The sequence below is a fragment of the Sorex fumeus genome, unplaced genomic scaffold, assembly GCF_029834395.1.
Source record: "Sorex fumeus unplaced genomic scaffold, SorFum_2.1 ptg000026l, whole genome shotgun sequence".
Classification (NCBI taxonomy): domain Eukaryota; kingdom Metazoa; phylum Chordata; class Mammalia; order Eulipotyphla; family Soricidae; genus Sorex; species Sorex fumeus.
In genome coordinates this window covers 10,973,245-10,992,709 of record NW_026606083.1, presented here as the reverse complement: position 1 = coordinate 10,992,709, position 19,465 = coordinate 10,973,245, and the positions used below count along the sequence as shown (strand labels likewise).

Below are 19,465 nucleotides of genomic sequence, written 5' to 3'. Positions count from 1 at the left end.
TGACACTGCAGCGTGCAGGAAACAGAAGCTTGGGAGGGCGAGAGAGGGAAGGGGATTCTCTCTTGGAGCCACAGATTCCAAGAGAGTCAAAGAGGTGATAGCAGAGACCAGATGGTTTCTGACGGGGCTGCTGGAGTAGATAGATGTAGGCCAGCCCCCAGGCTGCTCCCCAGCACTGCATATGGCCCTGAGCACTGTGTGAGGGGGGATAACTCCTGAGCACTGCTAGGTGTGGTTCAGACCCTCCACCACCACCCCCCCCACCCCTGACAGAAGGAATGGCCAGGATGCTAAGGCTGCAGGAAGCGGCTCAGGTGAGAGGGAAGTGTGTTCTGAGAAGGTGGGTTCTAATCACATGACACTAATAGCATTCGTGGCACAATGGTGGACTCCTAATAAATACAGTTTCAGACATCTCATTTCTCTTAAAATATGATTCGGAGCCAGCTCAGGGGGCTGAGTGTGTGATTTTTTTTTTTTTATGCAGGAGGCCCTATGGTGTAGAAACAGCCCCACCAGATGGTGACTGCACGGAGGTCGAGTGCCCTGGTAGAGAGACTGACCCTCCCCAAAGGCCACAGGAGTGACCTTTGGTGCAGTGTTCAAATGCCCTATAGTCAGTTGCCTTTATTTTATTGGCTTTTTTTTGGAAGGGGGGAGGTCACTTTCTGGTGATGCTCAGGGGTTACTCCTGGCTCTGCACTCAGTAATCACTCCTGGCAGTGCTTGGGGGACCACATGAGATGCTGGGATCAAACCCGGGTTGGCCGCGTGCAAGGCAAACGCCCTACCTGCTGTGCAATTGCTCTGCCCCCCCCCCTTTTTTTAAATTAAAAGCAAACCAGGGCCAGAGAGATAGTATAGTGACTAGGGTGCTTACCTTGCACGCAGCTGACCCAAATTCAATCCCCCCACCCTCCAGATGATCCTCCAGATGAGCCCTGAGCACAGAACCAGGAGTAAGCCCTGAGCACTGCCAGATGTGCACCCACCCCGCTCTGTCCAATGCAAACTGTAGCTATGAGCTTCCCTTTCCACTTTCAGCCTCAGCGATCTTTCCTCTTGAATCTGCTCAATATATTGCCTGTATTCTCAGAACACAGGTCCCCTTTATTCATAGAAAAAGCAATGTGGTTTTCCTGCACTTGGGACACCTCCATCCCCTGCTCCCCCCCCCCAACACCCCCCCCTCCCTTTTCTAGCTAGAGCTGAGCAGGCATTGCCCCCTGCTGGTGAAGACCAGCACTGCAGCTCCAAGGTGGAGGCATCCCAGGAACTGGTTTGCTGGCCCAGTGGGTGTTTGCTTGGGGTGGAGGGGGGTGGGGGGGGGGCAGGAGCACAGCTCTGCAGATCTGCCCCTCCCTGCTGCCCTGCCCGCGGAGACATTGCTTCGGATCTATAGGCCCAGAATTAAATAAACCAGCAAATGGAATCTAAGGGACGTGACAGAGACGCTAGCATAGCCTGGGAGGCACTTTGAAAACTGCCAGTGACTTAAGATTTAAAGGAAAACAAAACAAAACAAGAACCCCCAAACCTGAGAAACCAAGAAGAAAAGAAGAAATATGTGCAAACCACTTCCAGGAAAGAGCAAAAGGAATCGTTTGCCTCCGGGAATCACCTTCCAGCTGGTCCACCAGGAAAGTAACTAGGTTTGTAAAGATGGATTTGAACTTGACAGATGGTGCGGAGGTGACTGTCTCCTTTCCTTGCACGTAGCTGACCTGGGTTCGATCCCTAGCATCCCATATGGTCCCCCCCACCCCCCCGCCGAGTGACCCCGGATTGCAGAATCAGGAGTCAGCCCTGAGCACTGCCAGGTGTGGACCCAAACGAAATCAAAGGGAATTTGGGGTGCTTGGGTTTTGTTTTGGGTGTGGGGGCCACACCTGGAGTTGCTGGGTGGTGCTGTGTGTGTGTGTGTGGGGGGGGTTGTTCCCGGAGTTCCTGCCAGCAGTGTTCTGGCCCTGCCACTTCCTTTTCACTTTGGAACGACATTTGCACTCCCAGGCGTTTAGGCCATTTCCTGGCGGTTTCTAAGTTTCCCCTAGGGCTGTGGCCATTTCAAGGATGTAGATACTCAATGTCTCATCTCTGCCCTGAGTGATGTGCTGTGTTGTCGTCCCCCCACCCAGTCCTGCCTGACCTTGGGATCATCATGAGTATTTCTGCCACGTCGGGCAGAATGCTGGAGACTCACGTTCAATTTCTGGCGTGTCCTGTGTTGTCCAGTGGTTATGTCGCTCTGGAGACCTCTGTGTTCTGGTCCAAGAATGCAAACCTGCCATGTGCAAACATGTCTGAGCCAGTGCACACACATGAGTGTGTGTGTGCGTGTACGGTGGGAGACGCGCAGGGCCTCGCACACCCACTCGAGGCAGCAGCAAATCGAGTTTTCCTTTTCCTAAAGGCTCGGTGGTTTCTCAGAGCAGCGGCGTGTGATTTAAATCTCAGCCCAAGATTTAGGGAAGTTCTCACATGAGGACCGTGAGCTGCAGGCTGGACGTTCCCTGGGCAGAGCAAGACAGTCCCAGGCACTGCTCGCCGCCCTCCCCAGGTACCTCCGAGCAGGAAAGATGTGGAGGAGAGGGGAGGGGGCGCTCCAAAGCATAGGGAGGAAAATGAAAGGAAAAATCTGAAAAAGCCTTGCAAATCAGAAATGTGATCTTTTATTGAAAGTCAAAAAACATCATCAATCATGTAGATCCTAATGATTGCCAAGGAAAAAAAAAACCACATATGAAGCGCTATTTCTAATGAACGTTAAACCCGCCTGAGAGCTGGCGAGAAAGCCCGGACATGCCTGGTGGATGCTCTGGGGTGGGATTCTAGAGGGCTGCAGCCAGGCCCCCGCTTTCCCGACCCTGTTGGTGCTCCTTCCCGGCCCCTTTCCATCAGGGAAGTCTCACAGCTCCAACTTCTCCAATGCGAGTGAGCGAGTGAGCGTGGGAGAGAAAATAGCAGCGGGCAGGGTGGCAGCAGGAGGACACCATGGGCAGGAGCCCCCCCGAGACGCCCAGCAGGGCCTCCAGCACTCACAGCTCCTTCAGCCACTGAGCATGAGCTTTGGGGAAGGCACTTGGCTCTGCTCTCGCAGCCGCTTCCAGATCCCAGCGGAACTGGGATGGCTGTTGGTCAGAAAGGCACAAGAAGGTACTGTGGTGTAGGGGAGGCGGGCGGGGGGTCGCTGGGGACAGGGGCGCAGTCCAGGTGCTGTTGTAGCCCATTAGTCACCCTGGGCTCAGGGCCGCCAGCCGGTCTGTGCCCAGCAAGCTCACGCGTGAAGTGGCCGGTAGGAACGAAGACAGCCAGGCCCACAACTGCCCGCAGGAAGGAGCAGAGCCCACTGCCAACTGGCCACGGGAGGGGATGGGAGGGGACTCAGGCAGTGCAGTGCCCTTCGACCCTTCCCGGCAGGGCCCTGTCCCTGGGTGTGGGTGGGTCTGTGGTTAGAGACAAGGTGAGCCCTAGATTTCAATTTGCCCGATGCGTGGGGCCAGGGACAGCCCCTCCCGCTGAGCTGGGCGACCCTCGCACTTCCTCTGATGGCGATGTCGGCGGACATGGGCGGGTGGTCAGTGGGACCAGTGGGGCTTCCTCTTCTGCAGGAAGGCGGTGATGCCCTCCCGGCCGTCCCGCAGGCCCAGGTTGTCCACCATGGCCTGGCAGGCCAGGTGGTAGGCGGTGGGCAGGTCCTGTGGCAGCTGCCGGTGGAAGGTGGCTTTGCCCAGTGCCAGCACGGGCCGGCTGAGGGCGGCAATCCTGCTCGTGATCCGCGATGTCTCGGCCTCCAGCTGTGCCTCGGGCACCACCCTGCTCAGCAGCCCGTGGCGCAGGGCCTCCTGGGCCGAGATGGGCTCCCCCGTGAGCAGCATCTCCATGGCCACCTGGGGGATGGCAGGCAGACGGTCACTCGCTTCCCCAGGCTCCCCGTGCCTGTCTGCAGGTGACTCATACCCACTGCCCCTCACGCACGACAGACTCATTCCAGAACCTTTCCTGGGAAGTGCAGAGTCGGATGGAAGATTCCAGCCTCGGGTCCCCATGCCCACAACTCGGGTGCGGAGACAGAGGCTGGCGCAGACTGGCATGCAGACGGGCCCTAAGCTGGCAGAGGCAAGCCCTGGCAGGGTGGAATCTTCAGGGCAGGTGGCTGGGCTCCAGGTGCCCAGCAGAGGGCTTTGGGTGCCCACAAAAGTGGCCCGTGTTCAAGGGTCAATTTACAGCTTCTGCCCTGGCCCAGTAGGTGCATGGGGCAGGGAGGACACATGTCCTTGTTGTCCCACTGAATGGGGCCCCCAGGTGAGAGGTGCAGCCCCTGAAGCCTGAGGGAGGAGTAACCGCCCACAGGTGGCCAGCTCCAGACCTCCATCCACTGTCCCCGACCCGGCATTCACGCACCCCATGGAATCTGGACCATCTGAGCTTCAGGGGAGAATGGAAGGGGGGGATGCGGAGGGCACATGGACCCGGGACAAACCGGGCAGTGTCAGGCCTGTCCAGCCCTGGACACCCCCCACCTGGCCAACTCTGCCCCTGGCGTGGGAACCTCCCTTCTGGCACACTGGCGGCCAACAGGAGGTGCCTGTTCTCTGAACGCATCAGTGCAAAGTTTGTTCTAAGAAACAAAAAGGTTGAGATGATGCCAGCCCCCACCCTCCCCCACCCTCCCAGGGGATGGCGCATGCCTGCGGGCACTGGGCCCAGCCTGGGTGGGCATTACCTTCTTGGGCACGGCCCTGGCCAGGGCCACGGCAGGGGTGGAGCAGAAGAGCCCAACGTTCACTCCCGGAGTGGCAAAGGTGGACTTGTCACTGGCCACGGCGATGTCGCAGCTGGCCACCAGCTGGCAGCCGGCCGCGGTGGCCAGGCCGTTCACCATGGCGATGACGGGGACCGGGTGGCGCTGGATCAGCATCATGACCTGCCGGAGCAGGCATGCAGGGCTGTGGCGAGAGGGGCCATGCCCACTCCTGCTCTCACACATGTAGCCCAAAGGGTTAGCGGCTGGGTGACCCAGAAGCAGTGCCAGCCGGGCCCCGGAGTAGAAGGGGTTCATGTTGGTGGGGGGCTGAGACCCCATGTCTCGGCAGAAGCCCCTGCTGCCCCGCCAGAACAGCCATGTGGGGGTCTGGAGGACCGCTCAGCCCCTCGCAATCTCATGCTCAGACCTCAGAGCCTGGCCCACCCTGGGGAAAGGGGTGGAACCCGCTGTCCTTGGCTCCACACCTTCCATAATGGGGCCACCTCCCAGAGGACAGCCAGAAGCTGCTCCGGGCACCAGCACGCCTCAAAACTTCAGCCTGCCCTGACCCTGGCCAAAGGGGTGCTGGGCAGCTGTGAGGGGCCTTAGCCCCGTGCTCCCTTGGAGGCACCCCTGTCCCCCTCCTGACTAACGTGCCACTTTGGGGTTGATCTGCTCCAATACATGACCCTGCTCTGCCCCAAGGAACAGCAGTGCTCGGGCCAGTGCTCCACGAGCAGGCAAAGGGGGACATGGACTTCCCCGAATCAGCACTTCAACATGAACAGGAAGAGGGCCAAGGAGTTTGGGGTGTGCGGCCAGAGCTGCCAAAGGTGCGCCCCTCCCCTCGCCAAGTGTGGTCCAGCCGCCCATTGCCAGGCTGTGGCAGGGTCCTCTGGCTGAGTGCAGATAGCGCTCAGAGACGGGTTTCTGAATCATCTTCGGTCTCCTGCTCCGGCTCTTCCTCTGACCAGGACTTGCCAAAGCTTAAAGCAGGGTCACCGTGACAGACCCCCTTAAGCCCGAGCTGGCAACTCTCAGGGTGGGTGTGGATTCAAGGGTTTCCAACGATATGCAAACACAAGAGCTAACTGCATCTCTTCCTTTTGTTTGTCTTGGAGGTAGGTGGTACTCAGGGCTGACTCCCCACTCTGTTCTCAGGGGTCACGCCTGATGGTGTTCAGGGACCCACATGAGGTGCCAGAATAAAACCCAGCTTGGCTGCGTGCAAGCCCAGTGCCCGCCTCCCTGGACAACAGCTTTGGCCCCTTCTGAAGAGTAGGAACCAACAGCTGTCTACCCGAGGGATCCCCGGAACCAGGCCTGAGGGGCATCTCCCGGGGACCCCTCCACAGGGCCCTGCCTGCACTGACTCACCTCGGCACAAGTCTGGAACACGTCGGTATGGACTTCATGGCCTTGCTCCTCTGTCAGCTCCTTTAGGTCATGCCCCGAAGAGAAGACAGGCCCCTCGGCTGAGAAAAGGGACGAGAGAGAGGCGTCGGCTTGGCGTGACCCAGCCATGCGAGGGGGCTAGGTCTGGGGGTCATGGGGAGACCATATGAGACCGGGTTGTATCCAAGCTCTGGCATGCCAAGAGTGAGCTCGGGCCCCCTGAGTTGTCTCCCTCACCCAGAGAGTCCCTTTATTGTTATTATTATTGATTTGGGACCACACCTGGCGGTGCTGGGGTGACTGGGTAGTACCAGAGCTGGAGCACGGGTCCCCACAGGCAGAGCCTGGAGTACACTACTAAACCATCTTTCCAGCCCCAAGAGCCCCTTTCAAGGACTAATCTTGGTTTCTGGCTATGGCTGGCTGACGGGGCTCAGGGCTCACATGTGGTGATGCCCAGAAGCCCCTTTGAAGGGGAGATCTGACATCTGAGATCCTTCACGGTGGCAGCAAAGGAAGTTCCCAGGCAAGCTGGAAGCACCATGTCACGGCCACCTGGACAGGTGCTATTAACTGCCCCCCTTGTTTTTTATAGGGGGCACACTGGAGCTGCAGCACCCCTGCCCAGTTGTTCCTCTGTGGGTGGGCACGAGGCTGTGGAACTGCACTTCTGTTTCTTTCCCTGCCCGAGGGGAAGGTAACGTTCCCCAAACTCAGCTCCCCTGGATGCAGAACTCTGACCCCCTCAAACAATGCTTGACACAGCACAGAGGCCCTGCAAGCTGCCCCGTGGATATTTCCTGTGGCTTGGCTGACACCCACACACACACACCCTGCATGCTCCCGTCAACAACTCACGGGCAAACAGGAGTGGGAGACAGCCCCAAACTTGCCCTTTCTGTCCAAAAACACGCAGATGCTTGAGCCAGCGTGTGGGCAAGCCCCACAAACCCTGGCAGCTCTGCCCTCCCCCGGATGGCCCATGGCTATCAGGCATCAGGCTGGAGGCTGGCCCGGCTGGCACACAGGGCAATTGCGCTCGCCTTCTGCAGGCAGGTCATTTATTTATTTTGGTGGTGCTCAGGGGGGACTCCTGGCTCTGTGCTCAGGGATCACTCCTGCTGGTGCTGGGGATGGAACCTTACCACAGCCCCCACCCCCACCCGGGACCAAGCCTCTGGCCTCCAGAGCTAATGTTCTTTGAAAGGAACTTTGGGATGATCCTCCCAGGGCAAAGACTTGGAGAAGGTGCTCCTGGCCACTGCAGGGCACCCTGAGACACACCTGAAATGACGATGACCTTGAGCTCGGGGCTGTCAGCCTCGTGGAGGAGGTCACTGCGAAGAGATCTCAGCATGGCCAGGGACAGTGCATTCCGCCGTTGGGGGTTGCTCAGGACGATGCTCCTGTAAGAGTGTGTCCATGAGCCCCGGGACCTGAGCCCCCTCTCTGGTTTCCGGGCGGGCTGCCTCCCGACCCCCTTCTCTCTGTGCTCGCTGGACGAGGTTTTCCACGGCAGCAGCTCCAGACTCTGGAGGCCTCTGTGGCACCGTGGCAGGTCCCCATTCTCAGAAGGGGCCGAGTGAGGCCACGCTGTGACAGCCGCCTGCATGCTCTGGGTAGCATCTCCACCTTCTCCCAGCCGTGCCCATAGCAGGGCTGGGAGCTCTGTGAGGGGCAGCGTGACAGGGGCCGGCTCTGAACATGGTCAAGCAGTGGCTGACGTGCAGAGTCCCTTGGGCTGCCTTGCGGTGTCCGGGGTTGATGGAGAGATGCTCTGGGTTGGGCTGCTCAGCAGCGAGGTGTCTGCTTTGCCTGGGCAAGTCTCACCCTGGGCATGACCCCAGCACATCACAGCCGGGTAGAGCCCTGGTGACTTCAGCCCCAACCCCAGCTGGAGAGTTCTCTGCCTCCTGTCAGGAAAACCCTCTCTTGGGAATGATGTGCCCAGCGCGGGCAACAGGTCCCTATGGGGGGCTCTGAGTACTGAATCGCCCCCAGTTCCCTGCAGGTCAGCCTTCCGCCAGGATCCTGGGGGTTTCTCGCAAGCATGTTTTCTCACAGGGCCTGACACTGGGGCCCAGAGCTGCTGCTGGTGCTGGGCGCCCCTGGGCGCAGGCCAAGCTCGGGAGGGCAGGCTGGCGCTGTGGCCTGGGCTGAGATGCAGCCACTGCCAAGGCCAAGGCCTCCGGCCGAGCCCCACAGGACGGGGGGAAGGCAGGCCCGGCAGCCCCAGCCACCATGCCTCAGAGGCCCTGCTCTCGGGGAGAAGGGGCTGCCCCAGCCCACTAATGTAGCTGCCAGTGGGGTTCTGCACGGTGCGCCATTCCTGGCTCCCCACCACCGGGAGGAGACAGTTTCAGGCATTCCAGGCGATCGTCTCTGGCCGGTGTTGGCATCAGGGAACTCAGGTCTGGTTCTCTGACTGGCAGGCCAGAAGGACCCCCACAAGCGCTGGGACTTTACAGACCCTCCTGGGCCTCCCCCATATGAGGAGTCCCTAAGCATGATGGGATGTGCCCATAGAAACCTCACCTACGGCATGGACACCAGGCTCTGGCACCTCTGGCTCTGCAGGGGAAACCCCAGGCCCAGGGGATGGCCAAGAACAGTGGCCTTAGTGGGCAGGGTGGAGGGCTGGCCAGCTGAATGGGGTGTCCCACCCAGGCGCCCTATGCCTAGGGCAGGGCCTGGGAGGTGGGGGAGGTGCATTCTGGGAAGAGAAAAAAGCTACAGGTGGTTTGGGAAGAGAGAGGAAGGGGTGCCCGACAGCCTTTGGGGAAAGGGAAGGAGGTCCCAGAAGCCTGGGGGTTGTTGTGAAGTTCAGCCTGGCTGTCCAGGTGGTAGGAAGGTAAGCAGCTGGCAGATTCTGCAGTTAGCTTGGCGAGAAGCACACCTAGACGCGCTGGGTGGGGCTCTCCCCCCTGTAGAGGCCTGGGTAGTTTAGGGGGCTTCATCTCTCCCGCCAGGTGTGTGTCTGTTCGTTCTGGGGCCACACTCGGTGACTCAGAGGGACCATATGGAACGCCCGGGATGCAAGCTGGGTGGGCTGCGTGCACGCAGAGCCTTCTCCGCCGCGCTGCGTCTCTCCCGGGCCGGGTCATGGGGCGCGCTGCCCTTTCCCCCACCAACAGGCGCCCCTGGGCGCGGGCCAAGCTCGGGAGGGCAGGGCGGCGCGGACACCGCCCGCCAAGGTCGGGAGGCTGCCTACCTGACGCCGTCCCGCTGCTGCGCGCGGGTGGGCCGCGGCCCCGGGGTCCCGCTGCAGAAGCCCGCGGCCAGCCGAGCCCCCGGGCCGCGCCGGAGCCGGCCGCACGCCAGTGCCCAGCTTGCCGCCATGGCGGGGCTCCAGTGCCCAGGCGCCACCTCGCTGCCCCGATCGCACGGACCACGGAACCGAACCGCGTCGGGACCCGCACGCAGCCCACGCAGCCACCCGGCCGGTCTCCCCGCCCCGCCCCGCCCCGCCCCGGAACACCCGGCCCCGCCCCCAAACGCCGAGCCCCCGGCACGTCCACACACCTCCAAACGCCCAGCCACGCCCCCGAGCGCAGACCCAGGGCCCGAGTGCACCGCACCGCCCCGCCCCGAGTGCCGAACCCGGTTCCCGGACCTCTGAGCCCCGTCCCCAAGTGCCCAGCCACGCCCCCAGAATGGCCAATCACGCCCCCGAGCGCCGAACCACGCCCCCGGAACGTCCAATCACGCTCCTAGAGTGCCCAGTCACGCCCCAGAGCGCCGAGCCACGCCCCCACAACGGCCAATCACGCTCGCAGAGCGCCCGGCCGCGCCCCCAGAAGCCCCGCTCCCGAGTTCCCCGCCCCTCCGATCCTCATCACGACGTCCGCCGGAAGTCTGGCCGGCCGGTCCCCGCAGTGACTTCCTGCCCCCAAGGCCACCCCTAACCCTCCCGATGTTCCCGCCCCGCCGTGGCCCCGCCCTCTACCCGATGTCCCGCCCTTGCCCGATGCCCCGCCCTTGCCCGATGCCCCGCCCACTCTTGTAGCTCCGCCCCGCTCCGCCTCTCCCTCCTGCCAGGGCCGGGGCGGGCTGGGCTAGGAGCTGTCTTGCTGGCGCTAGGGACTAGCCCAAGCCGAAGAGCTGCTGATTGAGTTCCTGTTGTTCGTTCATTTTCGTGATGCCCAGGTCACAGCCCGGCCTCGCCCCTGCCGGACGCGTGTCCTGGGCCTAGCCCCAGACTCTTCCCTCCTCGCTCCCCTCCCGTGCTCGTGGGAGTGGGCTGCTCAGCTTGGCCTGGCGTGCTTGTGCCCGCTACGGTTAACCCTTTCGGAGTCTTTCATTTATTTTTGCCGTGCTGGGAGTTGATCCAGGGCTTTACACATACGAGGCGGGGGTTCTGATGCTGAGTCACATCTCCGCTCAATTTCTTTAAAAATAAATTATAATAGTTTATTAAGAACACAATTTCTTTAAAAAATTATAATAGTTTATTAAGTAACATGGTTACAACAGTGTTACAATAGTGTTAATGTTTGTGTGTGCTTTCCATGTAGAGTTACTGCACCTTTACCCTAAGAGCCCCGGACCCTGAGTCAGCCACTTCTGGTCCATGTCTTCCTTCCCATCCTCCCCCACTGCCTGGAAATCTGTTTTGTAATCTGGGGTCAGCGGTTTGTCATGGTTTGGCTGTCTGTTCCCTTGCTTTGTCTCTGCACCCCAGCTGAGTGAACTCCGCTGGCCTTTGTCCTCCCTTTGATTCACTGCTCTCAGCATGTCACTCTCCACTCCAAACTGCAGCAAGCCTCCCGCCCAGTGTACTCTGCCGTGGGTAGTCCACAGTTTCTCTGCCCACTGCTGAGCACAGATTCTTGAGTTTGAACGTGTGCCTTAAACTGAACAAGCTCAGTGACTTAGGTCATGGCAAAGGGAGGACCTCGTTCTGGGGAACGTGCTCTCTGGACAGTGTGTCAGAGAAGGTGAAACCATGTAGGATCTTGAGCAGAGCCTGGGTGTTGTAGGTGGTAAGGCAGCTATGAGGTGAGGTTGCAGCAGGGACCCAGAGGAGGAGAGGGGGGTGTCGCGAAGACTGTGGGTGCGAGGACAGGGCCAGGATACGGGTGGCCAGCAGCCCCCTCAGCTGGGGAAGTAGGAGACTCCTGGACTCAGGCAGTTTGAATTACCACCTCTGACCTGTGCCCCCTCATTCGTGGGTAACTCACTGGGCATCCCCCCGTCCCCCTAACGGCTCTGCTGCCCTCCCGTTCTGGACGTGTCTTCCCTTTGCCCTGTGCGGGTTTGAATCTCCTCCTGTACCCCTTGTACCTGGCCTCCCCACCCTGGGGGGGCGTGGTCACTGAGGTTCCCCCGAACCCACCACTGACCTCCCAGGCCCCTCTAAGACAGGCAGCCTTCGAAGTGCCTCTAGTCCCTGCCCTGAGGCCACATAGGCCAGGTGAGCATTTGCACCCCAGACCAGAGTGGCGGACACTCATCCTGCACCCGGGATCATGCCCACAGCCTCAGCTGGTCCTCACCGTGACCAGCTGACCTCAGTTGACACACGGAGACACACACATACACACATGCTCAGACACACACAGATATGTGTATCTGGTCAGGCAGACACAGACACACAAAGGGCCGCAGTGCGTGCCGTACGCGGAGGCCCTGGGCCCCGTTCTTGCCACCACCCGGAGTACCTCCAGGAGGTTCTGGTGGCCCGAGCAGTACTGGGCTGAGTACTGCCAGGAGTTCTGTCTCCGCCCCACCCCTGGGTACCCTGAGCACTGCCTGGGAGCCCCCCACCCCTACGGCTGGACTTTGTCACACTTTTGGAATCCCTGGGCCTGCCTGGTGCTCCCTCCAGCGCAAGATTTGGATGGGGGTTTGTGTCATGCCACCAAGGGACCCGCTGCCACCATGCGTTTACTTCCCTGCAGAGACACACGGGGGCGCCCGACCCCAGCAAACCGGCCAAGACAGCCCGTTTCTCCCTGATTTTAAAGGTGATGGGGCCCCTTTTGATCTGTGTTGTGTTGCACTGGTCCCGTCCATTAGCCTAAGTGACAGGAGGGACATGCAAAGAACAGCTCAGGGGCAGAGCCGGGCATTCAATTACACACAAGACAGAGCCTGCTGAGGGGCCCTCGGTCAGAGCACCGGGCTGGTGAGGGGGACCCCTCGGACAGAGCACCAGGATAGCATCCTCTGCGGGCCTCCTGGGGGAGAAGCCTTAGGTGTGTGGTGGGCTGAGGTGTCCCCCGATGGTGGTGTGTGGAGAGGGGCGTCAGCTGTGTCCCTGACACTCCCCTGCCCCAGAGATCTCCCCCATGTTTGATCCCAGGTACTAAAGCAAAACAAAGCACAAAAGAAACGTTCTCTGACCCCTTCCCTGGAAATGTCCCTGCACCGTTTTCCTTCCAGACTGCTGCTCAGGCTCTCTGACCCCCTCTACTCCTCTCTTCCCTGCCCATAACCCCCACTCCTACCCTCCCCGCATGCCTGGGATGGCCATGCCGGGCTGTCGGTGGCAGGACTGTGCTGAGCCCAGGCTGCATCTGGAGCCCTGCAGGGGTAGGTGTGCGGATGTCTGGGGTGGGGGGTGGGGGTCCTGTCTGAGAAGAAATCTCAGGTAATGCCCCTGAGAGGATTCTCGTGCACGGCAGGCTGGGGGCTGACGGGGGCCGAGGAGCCCGGGTAGGTAGGGAGGAAGATTCTAGCTGATCCAGCAGGGTGGGACTCTTGACAGCGCCCAGGGTCCAGCACATCCCACGGTCCTGCTGACAGGCCTGGGCTGAGGGGGGGCTGGCAAGGAGAGACACTTAGGTGTTTTCAGATTATGTCTGGGGAGGTCTTGAGGGGCCCTGAGAAGGGCTTAGGAGGTCCCAGCATGGCCCCAACTCAGCAGTCAGCCCGGACGGTGGCTCCGGCCCTGTCTGATAGGGTGTTGGTCTAGTCTCTGGCCCCATCCCTCCCTCTGGATACCCTAAAGCAGAGGCGGAGTGAAGACCCTGTTAAGGCTCTGAGTCGGTCTCAAGCAAGTGTGCCGAGCCCCCACTTAGGTACCGGCACCCCAAAGCCCAGTCTGGGGAGCAGTGCTGCCCTCCCAAGCGCATCAGGGCGCAGACTTGTACTGGGGGGCTTCCATCTGTGCGCTGTATGTGGGCCCTGACCAGTCATGAGTTCACATGCACATGCACATGAGCACACACACACACTCTCACATCCACATGCATGCACACATATGCACACACATATATACACAGCTGCACACATGCCCACATACGCACACACATACACATACTCTCACACATGGATGGATGCCCACGTATGCGTTTGCGCACATGCCCGCATGTGCACACACAAACACACAAGGGCAACACGATTAAGCAGCGCACTCACAGTACATGCGCGTGCGCGCGCGCACACACACACACACACACACTTGCACATACACATACACACTCACACATGCCCACATGTACACACACATATTATATGAACGGCACACTTACAACACATGCACACACACATACATGCACACATGCATGCACTTGCACACACATACACAGACACGTGCTCATGAGTATTTGCTCACAGAAACACACACTCTCTGTGCCCAATCAAGCTGTAGCCCGGGACAGGAAAGGCTGTCTTGTTAAAGCGTGGGGGAGGGGGCGTGCACACACACACACACACACACACACACACGCAGAGTGCCCACCAGGGCTCCCTGAGAGGGTTCCTGTCTTTCGGCCGCCTCCCTGTGAGTTTCCTGCCATGTTGAAAGCCCCCACAGGAGGTCAGGGCAGTGCCTGGCGTCAAGGCCACCTTCAGTCCTGCCTGCGGGTGCTGCCGCCTTTCCTGTGTGAGGGGGGATGTGACAGGCGGGCAGGGTGGTGGCCCCGTGCCGACAGAACCTCCGTTGCCATGGGGATGTCCTTGTCTCCTCTGAGGGACGTCCCAGAGTGCCCCAGAGACAGCCAAGCTGGGATGTGCAAGCAGCATTTGCGCTCACGGGTCATTGTTCAGAAGGCCAGGCCCGTGGCATCCACTGAAGCTGCATCTCGTTTGTTTATAAAGAGCCAAAGAGTTCCCCAAGTCTGACCTCGCACGCTAAGGGGAGAGGCCCAAAGAGGCAGAGGCCAGAGGCAGAGCGGGTCAACGTTCCCAAACAGTGTCGCCCAGTCGGATCCACAGAGTATCCCCGACAGTGGGATGAGATGACCCGGTTCTGGCCCTTCAGGGCAGGCTTCCCAGAGAAAAGCAGTGGGGACTCGGGGGACGGGTGCGCACGCATTCCCAGGGACATTATTCCAGGAGCTCGAAGGCGGCAGCGACCCAGAGTCCATCAGTGCCTGCGTGGACCCACGAAATGTGGCCGCTAGTGGGATATTAACAAGGAAGGAAACACTGACCCAGCCGCTATGTGAGAGCTGAGGCCGCTCTGCTGAGAGGGATGCGCCGGTCACTGCGGCGAATACAGCAGGATTCTACTTAGTTGAGGGCCCGAGTCTGCCCAGTCTTGAGTGCAGTGGGAGCCGGGGGACGTAGGAGGTGCCACGCCAACAAGCAAGTCTGGCTTGGGCAGTGACATTGCCGGGTGCAGCCCTAGAGGCCCCAGCACTGCCCGGCTGGTCCCCCCTCTCAGGCTGGCGGACCCCAGACCTCCCAAACACCGCGAGGGCGGCCCGCAGCAGAGAGAGGAAGTGCACTGGTGGGGCCAGTGGGAGGGACTGAGGCCGGTGAGTCAGTGTTTAATGGCAACAGACGATCCATTTGGCAAGATGAGAGTCTGGAGATCGGCATAGTGACAGTTTTACACCTGTGAGTGTCCTCCTGCCGCCTGTCTCCTTCCTCCGCCCTCTCCCCATCCCCTCCTTCTCTCCCTCCCTCCTTCCATGCATGAGAGTCAGGGTGTCTGGGGTGGGGACAGGGACTGCAGTGCCGCCTTTGTCTGGGTGGGTGATTCGAGATGCAGTTGACCCCACAGCTACCTGGGAGGAGCCACTTATCAGCCACTGTATCTGCCAACTTTCCTGCATTAAACCTGCTAAAGCTACTTTTCTAGGAGACGTGGATCTTCTGGAGGTCAAAGAACTTGAACTGGGCTGGTGTAGGGCGCTCCCCACACACCTGCTCTGCAGCTTGGCCCAGGAGATGCCTGGCTGGTGTGCCAGGGGCTTTCCAGAGCCATTCACGTTTCCTGTTTGGGGCCTAACGCTGGGGACAGCGTGAGGACGAACATGAGTGTCCACCACAGAGAACTGTACCCAAATTCTACCCGGGCAGTTATGGAACTAAATGGCAGTAATAATCTGAACTGAGGGGGGGTCAAGCTGGTTACTGGCATTTCACCACAATTTTTAAAAAAGCGGCCAGCACATAGGATGGAAAGATTAAAAGCTCAAGATAGGTCTAGGAGGATCTCTCATAGAAAGGACTTTCATGTTTTGATTTTATTTATTGGGAGGCTCCCCAAACAGTGCTCAGGTGGCCCAGGGATGCCCTGGGGCTTCTCGGCCAAGAGGATCAACAGGTCTGTACAAGGGCCCAAGGAGACAGTGTTATTGGGACATCTGGGTCACTTGGACGTGCTGAGGGTCTCCTGGGGCTGCACCTGGTGAGCTGGGGGGGGGGGGGTCCCTGTGGTACTGGGAATTGAACCCAGGCTGGGTATGTGCAAGGCTTGTGCTCTAACCACTGTGCTCTTCCCAAGTCCTGCTTTTTCTAGGAGGCCGTGAGGAAGGTGGCAGGCCTTGGAGAGGGGTCAGCAGGTCGCCTTCTGCAGGTGGGGGTGGCCCCTGTGGGTGCAGCCAGAGGCGGGGCAGAGATGGGCCGGGAGGTTGTCTTACCCGCTTGGCTGGTCTGGAGGGGACTGTGCTGTCTTGACAGAAATGGTGTCAGCGGAAAACGGAAGGAGCTTGCTCAGCCTGCACTTCCTAGGTGGTGCCCGTCCATCTCCATCTCAAGTCCTGGAAGAAAAGTATCTAGAACCTGGGCTGGGTTTGCCCTGCAACGCCTGGCCAGCAGCCCACCCCTGCCAAACTCTGGGTCACTTCCTCCTCCATGAGGTGGCACCCAGGCCGAGGGGTGGGTGACCTGCAGAGGGGACAGGTGACACATACACCCGATTGCAGAGAGCATCACCCCAGTTCGAACAGCGGGTACTCTGGAGCAGCTGTGACACCCCGCCCCAGAGCAGGCGAGCTTCTGGCGCTGGCTGTTTGGGGACTTGGGGGCACACCCAGCGGTGGTGCCAGGGATGAAGCCCGGGGCTCCAGTGGGCAAAGCGTGGGCTCAGCCCTTCTGATCTCCCCAGCCATGAGTGAACTTGCCCAGAGCGTGGCGACCGCGAGACTGCACTGGCGCCTCTGATGCCTCCCTCATGAGCCTTCGGAAACAGTGAATGTGTTTTCTGTTGGCCACGGGTGTGCCCTGAACCTCCCGCGGGTGTTGCCTCTCACTGCTGCCCGCGCCTCATTCCTCAGCCCTCCACCTCCCCTGGCATCGCCCTGCTCTTCAGCCGGCCTCCAGTTCCACGCCAGCAGAGGAAGAGAAGCTCTTGTGTCTCGTTTCCCCTCTGCGGGCTCCTCTGGTCACGCTGTGTCCACGGGGGCCTGACTCAGTGGCACTGTCAGAGGGAGGAGAGGGCATTTCCGTTGGGAGCGTGCTCCAGCCCCCAGAGGCCTTTCCTGCAGGCTCCTGCAACCCTCTGGCTCCGCAGGCCGGCGGGGAGGGGCTGGGGCTGCTTCCTGGGGGTGTCTGGAGCCCTCCCTGCTCCCCCGTGCCAGCTGGACCTCTGTCCCCTCATACCCCACCCGGCCAGTCCCTTGGATGAAAGCACAGCTCTTTAATCGGGGCCAGAGAACTTCCTCCGCACCAACTTCCTCTCCACCACTCCTCAGAGGTCCATTTCTTCTTGGGATGGGATCAACTCTGGGACGGGTGGGCGGGCTGGGGATCACCAAGCCAACTGGCCTAGGCCCGAGGGTGCTCGCAGGTTCCTGCACAGGCGCCGACTGAGACTTCCTAGCTTGTCTGCCTGGGACCCCACATTAGCGTCCCTATGGCGCTTAGTCTTGCAACATCAGAAGAAAATCTTGCAGATGGGAAAACCCCCGGGGATGATGCCTTGGTTAAATCCACCAGCTTGCCTGTCCACTTGCTGAAACTCATCCTTCCAAACAAACACCCAAACCAACCAACCAAACAAGCAAACCCCAGCAGATGTTCTTTTCTACCAAGATCTTGGAATCTCAGGACTGGGGCTATGTGGTCGGTCACCTGCCTTGCGTGTGTGAGGTCCTGGGTTTGATTTCTGGCAGTGCCCAAACAGAATTAAAAGAAACAAACAAACAAGCACAAACGATGTTGCAGCCCTTCAAAGACATCCACAAATCTCAGTTCTCTGCTGTGTCCGCTTGAGGAGCGTAACGTGCTTTGAGCACCTCTGAGGTACTTGCAGCCTGAGAAGATAATGGACTTCTTGTTCCTTCAAATCCTTCTTACTCTCGGGCTGGAGCTAGGGGGTTATATTGGGCTACTTGGGAAGATAAGTTAGAAGCAATTGATGGATCAGGGGAGAAGGGAGCCCTGCCCTGAGCCAGCCTGGCTGATGTCAGCTGTTAATGAATCGGGCAGTGAGTGGGGAAGACCCTTTTACAGTATATATAACCTCTCAGTGACAACCATCAAGAGTATTTTTGCAGGATAACCACCGAGACTTTTTTGCTTGTTTTTCTATCACACCTGTTGGTATCTGGTGGCTACTCTTGGCTCAGTGATCTGGAGTTGTTCCCCGTGGGGCTCAGGGGACCAAGTGATGCTGGAATTGAATCAGCCACCAGCCTGCAAAGCCTGTGCTCATGCCTTTTGAGCCAACTCTCCATATCCCCAGCCCTCAAGAAGGTCTGGTGCTTGCCCTCCCCACTCCATTCATAATTGGTTCTGGTTTAACATTAAGCATATAATGCAAGGATGTTGCGGGGGAGAGTCATAGTACAGCAGGGAGGGTGTTTGCCTTGCAGGCAGCCAACCTGGGTTCAAACCCTGGGAACGCCATATGGCCATATGGTCCCCCAAGCACTGCCCGGAGTAATTCCGGAGTGCAGAGCCAACCCCAGAGCATCTCTGGGTGTGGCCTTAAAACAAGATAAACAAATAAGATAAACAAAAAAAAATGCATGAACATCTTTTAGGATTAAGAGATAGGGAAAAGGCCAAGGGGAAATGAAAGGTTATAATTACTTATGTGGGCCAGAGTGATTGTACAACGGATAGGGCATTTGCCTTGCATGAGGCCAAACCCGGTTTAATCTCCGGCATCCCATAGGGCACCTCACACCAACACCCAGCACCACCAGGAGTGATCCCTGAGTGCAGAGCCAGGAGCAACCCCCTGAGCACCACCAGGTGTGGCCCAAAAGGAAAACAAAAACAAACAAAAAGGATTATTCATGCAAGGAGCAAAACAGAGTCCCCTGCTTGCTGGTGCTTCACTGCCTCTCTATTTCTTTCCCCATCGATGGGGTCTGTGAATTTCCGGCGGCATCTGGAGTCCAGGAACGCTAGTGGTGTGGTTCTCTTTCTAGTCCGGAGGTCCCGGAGGTTGGGGCAGTGTCGGGTCTCTGCATGCTTGGAAGTCCGGGGGTGAGGAGAGCCATGGCTGAAGAGTGGGAACTGGATTCCCGTTCTGGCAGAGTGGCCTTTGCCCAGCCTCCACCTTTGGTTTGAGATGGTCTCAGGGAACAGGCTGGTTCCCAATTCCTCTGATAATCTCTTCTGGAAACTCCCGCCCAGACACTCCCAGATCTGATGTTTAGCCAGCTAGTGGGGCCCAGTCAGGCTGACACGCGTGTAACGTCAGCCATCGCCTGGGCAACATCTGACTTGACTGTCCAAGCCCGGAGTCTCTGACCTGGCCTAGGCCTGAGGTGAACTTTACTTGCTTCTGAAAAACAGAAATCCAATTTCTTTCTTTTTAAAAAAAAAAAATTATTTTGGGGCCACACCCCAGCAATGCTCAGGGCTGACTGTGACTCAGGAATTACTCCTGGCAGTGCTCTGGGGACTGTATGAGATACCAGGGATCAAATCCAGGATGGCCACAAGCAAAGCAGGCACCCTACCCACTGTACTATCTCTCCAGCCTCTCCAGTGTCTTTGGAAGCGCTCTTGATCAAGAGTCACTTAAGATTCCAATTTCTCTACCAGAGGAATTGACTGATGGCTCTTCTGAATTGTTGGCCCAATTTTTATTTTGTTTTGTTTCATTTTTGCTTGTTTGGGGGCCACACTTGTGCTCGGGGCTTACTCCTGACTCTGTCTTCAGGGATCACTCTCAGCGGTATTCTGTGAAACCAT

At 59.0% G+C, this 19,465-nt stretch overlaps 2 protein-coding genes across 2 annotated transcripts in view; both read right to left on the bottom strand.

Moving 5' to 3' along the window:
• Nucleotides 1–19,465, bottom strand: part of SEC61A2 (SEC61 translocon subunit alpha 2) — a 257,743-nt gene that overhangs the window by 199,545 nt on the left and 38,733 nt on the right. The window lies entirely within an intron of this gene.
• Nucleotides 3,029–9,583, bottom strand: ECHDC3 (enoyl-CoA hydratase domain containing 3). Its single transcript, XM_056114703.1, has 5 exons — nucleotides 9,351–9,583; nucleotides 7,424–7,545; nucleotides 6,122–6,219; nucleotides 4,724–4,924; nucleotides 3,029–3,887 (listed from the first exon to the last, which is right to left on the bottom strand). The coding sequence occupies exons 1-5, from the start codon at nucleotides 9,476–9,478 to the stop codon at nucleotides 3,576–3,578; spliced, it is 861 nt and encodes a 286-aa protein (XP_055970678.1). The 5' UTR covers nucleotides 9,479–9,583; the 3' UTR covers nucleotides 3,029–3,575.

Coding starts and splice junctions, on each gene's coding strand:
- ECHDC3 (XM_056114703.1), bottom strand. CDS start 9,478: ATGGCGGCAAGCTGGGCACTGGCGTGCGGCCGGCTCCGGCGCGGCCCG. Junction 7,546..9,350: donor CAGCAGCGGGACGGCGTCAG/GTAGGCAGCCTC, acceptor ACACTCTTACAG/GAGCATCGTCCTGAGCAACC. Junction 3,888..4,723: donor CCAGGGCCGTGCCCAAGAAG/GTAATGCCCACC, acceptor GCCATCCCCCAG/GTGGCCATGGAGATGCTGCT.